Source organism: Cyprinus carpio, chromosome B15 (assembly GCF_018340385.1).
Source record: "Cyprinus carpio isolate SPL01 chromosome B15, ASM1834038v1, whole genome shotgun sequence".
Classification (NCBI taxonomy): Eukaryota; Metazoa; Chordata; class Actinopteri; order Cypriniformes; family Cyprinidae; genus Cyprinus; species Cyprinus carpio.
Genome location: NC_056611.1, coordinates 25,427,251 through 25,439,255, shown reverse-complemented (window position 1 = coordinate 25,439,255; position 12,005 = coordinate 25,427,251). Strand labels below are relative to the sequence as shown.

The 12,005-nt window shown below is 34.2% G+C and overlaps 1 protein-coding gene across 1 annotated transcript in view; it reads right to left on the bottom strand.

Annotated features, from left to right (window-relative positions):
- Positions 1–2,258: 2,258 nt before the first annotated feature.
- LOC109053237 (phosphatidylinositol 3,4,5-trisphosphate 5-phosphatase 2A-like) overlaps positions 2,259–12,005 on the bottom strand; it is a 34,361-nt gene continuing 24,614 nt past the window's right edge. Inside the window, 12 exon segments of the mRNA XM_042740085.1 lie at positions 2,259–2,297; positions 2,300–2,356; positions 3,402–3,462; positions 3,594–4,075; positions 4,077–4,173; positions 5,930–6,052; positions 6,127–6,208; positions 6,302–6,466; positions 7,228–7,404; positions 8,473–8,586; positions 8,667–8,756; positions 11,104–11,185. Coding sequence (XP_042596019.1) covers positions 2,259–2,297; positions 2,300–2,356; positions 3,402–3,462; positions 3,594–4,075; positions 4,077–4,173; positions 5,930–6,052; positions 6,127–6,208; positions 6,302–6,466; positions 7,228–7,404; positions 8,473–8,586; positions 8,667–8,756; positions 11,104–11,185 — 1,569 coding nt within the window.

Below are 12,005 nucleotides of genomic sequence, written 5' to 3'. Positions count from 1 at the left end.
CCTGATTTTGGCTTTTCCCTTTCCTTTAAAGTCATAAAACATGCAAAAACCCCCAAACTGTTCATAATTAACACTTCATTCACCAGAGGTGAGGAATGTTCCGATGATGTCACTTCCTCCCGATGCAGATGACAGGAAGTTGAGGGGGTGGGGGGCCTGTAGTGACACATCCTTTTTGACTGACGTTTAAATAATATTATGAACTAAATTGAGCAGGTTTATTAATGGGAGTAAATTAAAACCTTTCTATACCGTGCAAAGCTGCTTCTCAGTTCAGTCCGGTCTGGATCTACACTTCGCGCTGCTGTTGCTTTAAGCGGGGGCAGCATATTTTCTTGTGGGCGGGGTCATGAATGCCCGCCTCCTCCCGACCCCTCGTGATGTCACCTGACAGGAGAGCACGTTGGATTGGCTTGAGGAAGATTGTACTCGGAACTTTAAACTAAAAATTATTATTTATGAAAATTCGCAATCCAACGCCATCAAGTCGTGGGATGCTGGAATCTTCCTGTCAGCCTAGGCACTAAGAATAAAAAATTGACAGGGAAAAAAGTAACCTTTAAAAAAAATGGAACTATTTAAATACCTCACTAACAGGGTGGATAGACTACTGGAGTCGTGTGTACCGGGTAATTTGCGGTCTACTACGTTTTGACCCCTGAATGAGCACCGCTTTTACTATAGGTTGAGTTATAAAAAATATAAATTCACTCATCATACAAGTAATAATACTAATCCTACTGCCTATGGTACAACCATTATAATATTTTATATAATTATAAAATGGTAAAAAATTAAAAAAATGTGTTGGTTGTGTTAATTCTTTGGAGCTGTTTTTAAATGCTCTAACACCAATATAGATCTTGTAATTTGGTGCCTGTACAACCAAATAACACTGGGTAAAACTTTAATAAACATTAAATTCATAACTTTTTACCAAACAGGCGGAATTGTCTAAAAATTAGTATAAATAAATAGCAAATGCCGTCAAACAATTAATCGCCATTCCCAAATAAAAGCTTTTTTGTTGAATCATAATATGATGGTCGTTGTCATGTGCTGTATTAGTAGGTATCGTATATAAAAATAACAAACACACAATACAGTATATATTTTGAAAATCATTTACATGTAGTATATTTATAGTAATTTATGTCAGAATTTACACATATAAATATATTTAAATAACACACAAACATAAAGTTGTCGTGAAATGATATAGCATTTGCATGTGTTTGTATTAATATATACCATAATCTAAAGTACACACTGTACACACACAATTATTATGCTAAACAAATACTTTTATTTGCCGATTGCTGTAATTAATTGCTGCATAATCGGGTTTGACAGCCACTTTGTTGCAGAAAATCCTAGATAAAATGCTTTTTTTTTTTATCAGAAAAAGATAATTTTGCAATAATTTAGAAATAACTCAGAACTTATGGCCTGTCTTAAACTGTTTTGCTGTTTAAAACAACTTAACACTTTCATTAATAACATAATTAATATGAATAAATGCGCACTGAAAAACTTTTAATAAGACATAAAATTAAAATATGCCCAACATGAAACCTTCTGATAAACAGGAGAAATAACTACATAACCAAAATTAAATATCGCCTGCCTGTACATGTGACTGCATTTTGTGACCCTGCACGAGCCACACAAAACAGTCATAAGGCCGATCACTTTTTTAGAAAAAGATGCGAGAATAGACGGAAGAGAAAGGACAAGATGGTGTGGCGCACCCGCCGATAACATTTCCGGATCCTGCGGGATTATGGAGACATGCAGAGAGTACCAGAATGACATTTATATATGTTTAATTGATTACGGCAAAGCGTTCCACTGTGTTGAACATGACAAGCTGTGGACTGCACTGAAGAACGAGGCATCCCTCTGCATTTGATCTTGCTGATATGAGTGTTGAACACAGACCAGGAGAAAACTGTCTACACAGCATACGGTAACACAGAACGGATCAAAAAAACGCGAAGGAGTCGACAGGGCCTGAATCTTATCACTCTTCTATCAACTTGTACACGGACAGAGTTTGTAAGAGCCTGGACACGACTCCGAAATGGCAGAAGAAGAAACTTATGAGGGTTTTGTGCTCAGGGGTCACATGTGTCAAAGACAGTGTCTCGAGTTTGGCCTTTAACCCGTGTGTGTGACTGAGGCGGCATGCCAGGCAGGTGTGTGTTTGCAACTGAGGAACTCCAGGTCATCCCAACCCGTTGTGCAGGGAGTCCAGCCTACCGTTAATGCTGCAGGCCGAGCTTCTGGAGCCACTCTCGCCGACGCTGCACTCCACCGACAGACTGCTGCTGCTGCTCTCGTCATGCCACAGACCCTGCCACAACAACAACGATAATAACAATCAACATCTATTAATACAGATTATTTTATATTAATAGTATTATGACTAACAAAACAAATCAATTATTGTTATATTTTATACTCATATATAGTCACATAATCATGTATAATAATCTTGCATTATGTAATTTTCTGTTTTTCTTATGTTAGTGTTACATTCCATCTCTACCATGTATTTCCTATGTATCATGTATGTCTGCATGTATGTATGTATGTTCATACTTTCTTCTGCACTGGAAGCTCCTGTCGTCAAGTCATTCCTTGAGCATGTAAACATACTTGGTAATAAAGCTCTTTCTGACTTCTGACATTTCTAATCTTATAAAAAATATGTACTTAATTATTATTAAATGTATTAATCTAAAGTAATATCCATTAATAATTATTAATAATTACTAATTACTACTAATAAAAATAATGTAATTATTATTTATTGTCATTATTATTAACAATATAATTATCAATATTATTAACAATAAAATTAATTATAATCATCATAATTTATATGAAATTATAAATTAATAATTATTATTAATGACTAATTGTTATTATTAAAAACACTTAGTAACAAGATAAGAATTATTATTAGCAACATTTATATATTTTCATTAAATCAATAAATATAAAATATTAGAATAACAATAGTAAATAATAAAATATTATTATTATTAATTATTGTTGCTATTATTATTAACAATATTATAAATCTTATTTTATATGAATAAATATTATTATTAATTATAATTGTTAATTTCCATTATTAATAATACTTAACAATATTATTATTATTGCTATTAACAAAATAAAAAATAATTATTTTTTATTATTATTATTCTTTCAATATTTTAACATTATTTCAAATTATAAAAGTTAAAGTATTTATATTTACTTATAAATTTAAGAATTCTAAAAATTAAATCAAATATTCCCAGACATAGGCTGCTTCGAGAGACTGAAAACGCTGGACCCTGAGCTGCTCGTGTGTAAATGTGTACAGTGCGTGTGTATTTTTGCGTCACCTCCTCGGGCAGGTCTTCTGCGATGCTCTCCTCCTGTATGGAGCGCGGATGTCCCCCAGACCATCCCCATCACCAAAAACGAACACTACTCGCCGCCCATACCCACAGGCCCCTCCTCCTCCTAAACGGAAAGAACCCGAACTCAGAATCAGAATAGCATCAACACCCAAACCCAATCCCACTCCCCCACACCCTCCACGCCCATCCTCGCTTTCGTCCCGGACAACTGGGGCGGCGGTAACGCGGGCTTCAGAATGGGTGGAGCACCATACTGAAGCCACTACACTACCCCCCCCCCAGAGGGACTGGTTACTAAAGCTGGGCGATGACAGTGGATTGGACGGAACCGCAGACGGGGGCGGGATCTTGACGTCAGTGAGTTTTTGTGGTTTTCCGAACGAGTTCTCCGCCGCCTCCAGAGCTCCTTTGGGCAGCGGAGGAGGAGGGAAATCAGGCGGGGGACGATTTAGAGACCCGATGTTCCCATCATCCTCCGAAGACCCTTCCTCGCTGATGGTCCGAACCGGGCGTCCAGACGTCTGCTTTCGACCCGGTGCAGAACTTCCACTGGGCGGCTTGTTTTTTCCCACACCGCCTGCAGGAGGAGCTGTTTTATTGGCTAGTGGAGGGAGGGCGGAGCGGAAGCCGGGGAGCATGTCAGAGGCCAGAGCAGCGAGATTGGTTGGGAACGCCTTCTAGAATGTAGTAGGCGGGGTTATTGAAGCTGTTCTAACACATCCTGTCTACCCCATCAAAAACAAAACAACTACACCTGACATAACTAGAATAAAATACTGAACTTCACTACAAATCACAAACCAACACCATCAAAAACAAACAAAAAAAACCATCAAAAACACATTCTAAAACATATTCATTACTCATTACCAAGGCAACATTTCTTATTGTTGTTAAACTTGAAGTACTAAAATGACTACAGCTAAAAAAACAACAACAAAAAAACACACCTGTAATAAAATAAATGGTAAATTAAATGAAATACAATATAAAATAAAATAAAAATTATTTTCTTTCAGCTAGTTGTTAATGCAATATTTCCTATTTCCAGTTAACTTGAAGTACTAAGATATGTCAAGTTCAAGGGTCTATGAAAAAGACTGGTACTGTAAAAAAAGTGTTTAAAATGTGGCTTTCGTTAGCGCAGTATGTTATATTTCAAGGCCTTAGGTCTCTTTAACGCATACTTTGTGGAGGCCAAGAAAACACACTGTGAAATGGGCTGATGGTGCAACAGGTGGCTCAGTGTGTATCGTCCTAAATACTAAGTTTAATGGTTTCTTGTGCGCACATAAATGTCTGTATATATTTTTATATTTTTTTAAGGTCCTTGAGACTATGTAACACGATGCTAAGAATATCATGAGAAGAAACCTAATGTGATTATAACCTGCATTTTGCATAATGAAAAGTGCACTTTGAATTTATTCAGTGGTTTCTGACAATCTCTAAAGAATCACTAAACAGCTGCCATGAAAAATCACTTCTTGTACAGTAAATTTATTTTCATTAAATTCTTAGTTTTCTATTATAAAAAACTAAATAGGGGCAAAAGTCTGGAAACACTAATATTTTTCCATACTTTGCTTGGAAAATACTTAAATCAAATTCCATACTTTTCCAAACCCTGTAGGGACCCCTAAAAAACAACACAAAAAAAAAAAAAAAAAAAAAAAATAAATAAATACAAAATAAGTTAAAAAAACGTAAAAAAAAAAAAAAAAAAAAAATAAAAAAATGTACACATTTTTCACAGTTCTCCCCTCTTCTCTCCTCTTTGCAGGTGTGTGTGTGTGTGTGTGGAGTTGTGTGTGTGTGTCTGTGTGAAAGTGTATGTGTGTGTGTGTGTGTGTGTGTGTGAGAGATATAATTTAATTTATTTTATTTTTTTTGTTTGTCTGTGTGAGAGTGTATGTGTGTGTGTGTGTGTGTGTATGGGAGTCATTGTGTGTGTGTGCTCTGTGTGAGAGTGTCAGAGCTGTGTGTGGTTTGTGTGTGTGTGTGTGAGAGAGGGAGAGTGTAAGTGGGGTATGTGTTTGTGTTGTGTGTTGTCTGTGTGCGAGTGTATGTGTGTGTGTGTGTGTGTTGAAGTTGTGTTTGGGTTGTCTGTGTGGAGAGTGTATGTGTGTGGTGTGTGTCGTGTGTGTGTTTGAGAGTGTTAAGTGTGGTGTATGTGTTTGTGTGTGGCTGTGTGTGTGTGTGTGTGTGTGACTGGTGTGTGTGGCTGTTCCCCACCATCTGCTCTTTGCAGGATTGCTGATGTGGGTGTAGTGTCGTCCGGGTGTGTGTGTGTGTGGGTGTGAATGTGTGTGTTTGTGTGTGCGTGTGTGTGTGTGAGAGTGTGTTGGTTTTTGTCCTTGTGAGAGTGTTATGATTGGTGTGGTGTGTGTGTTTTTTTTTGTGTTGTGGAGAGGAAGTGTGTGTATGTGTTTGTGTGTGTGTGCTGTGTGTGTGGTTGTGTGACTGTGCTGTGTGTGTGTGTGTGTGAGTGTGTGTGTGTGTGAGTTCACCTGTTCTGTGTGCTCTCCTCTTTGCAGGAGTGTGTGTGTGTGTTTCTTCCCGTGACGCTCTTCTCTCCCTCCTCTGAGACTTTCCCGAGGTCAGCTGAGCCCAGCTTCCTGCTGCTGGAGGGTCTGAAGGAACAAGCGTGTCAGAATGAATCTCCTGATGATGACGGGTGTCAGATGAATCATGAATCTTGACTCACTTCACATAGTCGTGTCCGGCTCGAGGAGGAAGAGTCCTGCCCTTCGGTCCGCCCGTCTCGTCCTTATCCACACTGATCCACTCTGAAGATGAGAGAGACAAACAAATGACTCCCGTGTGTGTATATATATATAATTATATGACAAAAACATATATAATTTCTGTATATAATGTACCATAGAGTCGTTCTCTCGTTCCCATGGCGTTCAAGACGGGGACTCTCTGATCTGCTGCACACACACACAAACAAAAAAAAGTTTCTTCACCGCGGTGAGACAGATATGTGTGGAACTGCTGCGTCGTGCTGCCAATCATAGATTTTAGAGCCAGTACACACTCACCTGAAACACACACACACACACACACACACACACACACACACACACACACACACACACACACACACGTGTAAATCCCACCTTTAGAAAATTACAGTTTTTAGTGCAACCCTTTTATTATTATTATAATCTATAATATAGAATATAGAATAATATATAATTATTTTAAAATTATTATGAAGTGATTTCAAGGAAAAATATAATGCTCACACTATAAATTAAATAAATAAAAATCACACAATTCAATTTAATTATAAAAATAAAATAACAAAATAAAATTTATTTAATTGTATTCTTTTTGTTCATTTTATTTAAAATTAAATTTAAATCGAATAAAATAAAATGCTTTTAATTCAATTTAATAAAGTAAAATAAATAAAATTAAATTCTATGCTTTTTATTTATTTTATTTTGAAATAAAATAAAATAAAATAAAATAAAATAAAATAAAATAAAAATATCTCCCAACACCATTTGCACATATAAAGGTATTCTCAGCTCTACACAAGGTGGCGCTGCAGACATCAGTTCACATCAACATCTTAAAAAGCATCAATTCAAATAACTCAGCTCTACACAAGGTGGCGCTGCAGACATCAGTTCACATCCTCTTCTTCAGAGGTCTGGTTTCTCTTCAGTGGTTTAGCAACAGTTTAAAGAGCATCTAGCTGAAGACCTTAGTTAAAGTTAGTTGAAGTGTTGAAGCGAGCTGATTAATAATAATGAGTTTAATGTGGTTTATTAAGGACAGAAGGCACACGTACCGTACGACTCGTATCCGTCCAGGGACTTGACGGTCAGCAGCAGATGCTGGTCCTGCAGATACTCGATGTCGGACAGGATGGGCTTCAGTGTGGTCAGCTGTTTGGACGACCAGCTCACGCGCAGGAAGTTCACGTTATCACTGCTCTGAGTGTCGTTCTCAAAGCTCTTCTTGAACTCTACACAGAAACACACAGATACAGAGACTGATGTGTTATAGTTGAATATATATATTTTTATTTGTACATTTTTGGTTTTCATTTAGATTAAATTTTGTCCTTTGCTATTGATATTAGTTTTAGTTGTTTTTTTTTAATTTATATATATATATATATAGTTTGTTTATTTAGCTTTCTTTTTTTTTTAATTTTCACTTTTAGGCACCCTTTTAGTAATTTTAGAAATTATACTTATTTCAGTTAGTTGCTAAGGCAAAATTATTAAAATAAAATTGTTTTTATTTTAGTTTTAGTAATTTTGTTATGTGTTGCCACTGTAATTAGTTTTTCTGTTCATATATATTTATTTTCATTTCTATTTTTTCTATTTAATTTTAAGTTCTAAAATTACTAAAACTAAAAACAAAAGCTCATTAGAAAAAAATAAACAAGAACAAACAAAAACTAATAACAATGACAAAAGCGCACTAAAACAAACTAAAATAATAATAAAAAAATTTTTTTTAATGAAAATTATTGCCTTGGTAACAGAAATAAGTTTAAGTTCTAAAATTACTCAAACTAAAACGGAAACAAACTTATTTCTGTTAGTTGCCAAAGCAGAAAGGCAGAAATTATTTCTGTTATTCTAATTTTCTAATTTTGTAAAATCTTCTAAATTACTAAAATTTTCAGTCACAATTAATTTTTTCATTTCAGAAATCTTATGTTTTAGTCACTGTTATTTGCTTTCATTTTCTTCATTATACGTATATATTTGACTTATTTCAGTTAGTTGCCAAAGCAAACATTTCTGATTTTCATTTAAGATTTGTATCTAATATTTAATCTATCAGTTACAGAAAATGATGTGTAATAGTTGTAGTTTTAGTTCACAATAACTACATCAGTCTCAGTCCACACAGTTTGCTGCTGAATATTCAGTTTTACACAGAAACTAGGATTTTTAATTTTTATTTTGTGTAACGGAAGCATGTGGAGATCTGGTTATAATGATGACTCTTATCTTATAAAGTCTCTCACATATAAACTTCCTGGTTGGAGGAACTCGGTGATTCGGTTTCTTACCCTCCAGACAGGTTGAGTAGAACTCGATGAAGAATTTGGTTCTGCTGGCCGTCTTGACGATGGCTTCGATGTTCTCGAACTCGATGTAGGCCTGTTCTGAAGACTTGGGCAGACCTGCGGAGGAACAGCAGCTCCACATAAAAAAACCGGAAACACCGCAAAAAAATCAGCCAAAAAAAAACCACAAACCTTACCATACACAAACACGAAACGAGACGCCAACCCCACAACGAACGTGCCGAAGACCGGCGAGTGATCGCTGGTGACGATGTCATCTGTACAGCCTGACACACACACACACACACACACACACACACACACACACACACACACACACACACACGGTCATTAAACAGCGTTTGCATATTCATGAGTGGGTGGGTAAACAAATCAGCCTCAGTAACCATCACAACATTCATCATACAGTCAGATACTGATACAGACTGCTCTCTTTTATTTTAAGAGTAAAACGATCAGCAACAAGTAGTTTAGTTGTTCTTTATACATTTAAATTATAAAATTTTAAATAAAATAAAAAAACTGAATTTCACTTGAAAAAAAAAAAAAAAAAAAAAAAAAAAAAAAATATATATTATATATATTATATCGATATATCTATATATATATAATATATATTATTATACTATATATAATCAAAGTATAATATAATATGCCATTCTATATACAGTAAAGGTCAAAAGTTTGGAAATAATTTACTATTTGTAATAGTTTTGAAAGAAGTTTTGCTTTATGCTCATCAAGCCTGCATTTATTTGATCAAAAATACAGAATTTTTTTTTACATATTGTGATATATTATTACATTTAAAATAATTGTTTTTACATTTATTATACAGCTGAATATTTATGATAATCAAAACCAAATTATCATGATCAATACAAAAACACCACACTTTGCTATAAATAACAACCAAAAATTTCCTATAATATTGATCACATAATTGCTTTTGCGTATAGTGTTCATCGTCATGTTTAGTTTACGTCTTTTATTGATTTTTTCTGAACATTTCTGCTTATATGGCACATGAAATGACATGTCACCCACTGATAAGCTACTCACTATATTGTAGAAACTTAATTGTCTGTAAAGTGGTGCTTGGTGTAATGATTTGTATCGTAAAAAGCGCATACAAAATAACCTTGAATTGAATGAATTGAATCCTTTTAGAAAATCATTCTAATATGATGATTCCTTATCAAAGTTGGAAACATGTCTGTGCTAATATTTTTCAGAAACATGAGATACTTTTTTAGGATACTTTGATGAATAAAAAGTGATAGTAAAGAAAATATATTATTAGAATATATATTATTAGAATTTTTATTTTTTTTTGAATAAATGCAGTTCTTTTTAACCTTTTATTCATCAAATATATTAGACAGCAGAGAACTGTTTCCAACACTCATAATTAAATCAGAATATTAGAATGATTTCTAAATGATCAAGGTGATAGACGGATGTTACATGGTGACATGAAGGCTGGAGTAATGATGCTGAAAATTCAGCTTTGCAGCACAGGAATAAATTATTTTTTAAAGTATATTCAAATAGAAACTATTATTTAAGTGTAATAATATTTCACAATATTACTGTTTTTTCTGTATTTTTGATCAAATAAATGTAGGCTCGATGAGCAGAAGAGACTTCTTTCAAAAACATTAAAAATATTAATGTTTCCAAACTTTTGACCTGTACTGTATATAATTTAAGTTTTTGTTTTATGTTTTGTGATTAATTCATTCATAGATCGATATTTAATCAATATTTATATTTACATACAACACAATAATTTTTGCATATTTAATGCAATAAAATATATTCAATATTAAACTAAATATTTAAAGAATCAGTATTTAAATATATGATTTTTACATGCTTACAACAATCACATGTAATATTGGCGTAGATACTGTATATTGTGAGTCGGGCATTAAATTACACTGGTGTTAATGAGACTTATAGTAGACAAGGGTTTTTGTTAAAAAAAAACAAAACAAAACTACAGGAAGAATATTTACTAGGGTTGTATATTCATACAATACGGTTCATAACAAGCATCTAGGTTGATAAGTATCAAATATTTTTTGGGTGTTGATGTTGAATGACGCAAACCATCTATGTTGTCACAAATTCTACTACAATATTTTAATATTTTTATAATAATTTCTGTCAACATTTTTCATTTTTTTTTCATAAGGTGAATCAGTTTTGAATTAATTCATTAAAACTTTAAAAAACATAAAAAAAGTATATATATATATATTTGTGTTTGTGTGTGTGTGTATATTATAGTCGCTTTAGATAAATGCGTCTGCTAAATGACTAAATGTAAGAAGAAATAATAATCAGAAATGTTTCTTGAGCAGCAAATCATCATATTAGAATGATTTCTGAAGATCATGTGACACTGAAGACTGGAGTAATGATGCTGAAAATTACAGCTGCGTATCACAGAATTAAATTACAGTTTAAAATCCAATTCAACAATGAAAACACAGCTTTTTTAAATCATAATAAATATATCCATAATTTGTTACTGGTGTTTTCGTAAGAGTTGCAACAGTTTTAGTGATCAGAAGGGTCATAAATCATGTGGTAATGTCTGGTCACCGTAAGAGTTGCACACGATGTGTGTCTCCGGATAGGATTTCCAGAGGATTCTGTCACACCATGAAGGAACGTTGGTCCGCATCTGAGAGACGAGATGAATTTAAAGAATGCCATCAGGACGCTTCAATTCCTTTGGCAAAGGTCAGGAGACAGGAAGTAGCCGCCCCAGGACCGTAAACATATTCTCACAGGATTCTTCCTTCATGCACATGAAGAGCAGCTCACCCAAAAATAAAGATTTCCTGTTAATTTACTCACCTTCAGGCCATCGGAGATGTGCTTTTTTTCTTAAGTAGAACCGTAAAGAAGATGATTTTAGCTGAAACTGTGATCATTGATGATGTATATAATGCGAGTCAATGGCTGCCGGCACTTTGAGAGTTAAAAAAGCACATACAAGCAACACAAAATTAATCCCCATGGCTTCTGATGATATATTGAGGTCTTATGAAGAGAAATGATCGGTCTGTGCAAGAAACTGAACATTAATTACAATGTTATTACATGAGAAAATACAGTTCTTTCTGTGAATTCTTTTGGACAGTTTGATTCACTGAACTGATTCAATTCACTAGTGCATTTCCATAATCATGCAATGATTTCAGACGCAATTATATTATAAAAGCACCCGATAATGATGTGAAATGTGTGTGTTTTACAGTCTAAAGTATATAAAGTGAATAAACAATTCAGTCAAATTTGATAAACTGATTCAACTGAAAAGAACCGACTCAAAAGAATGATTCATTCACAAACTGAACTGTTTGCCTGAGGCTCTGGATTACAGGTGATAATGTTGTAAATAATGTTCAGTTTCTTGCACAGACCAATCGTTTTGCTTCATAAGACCTCCACACATCATCAGGAGCCACAGGGGTTTTGTGTTGCCTGATATGCTGTTT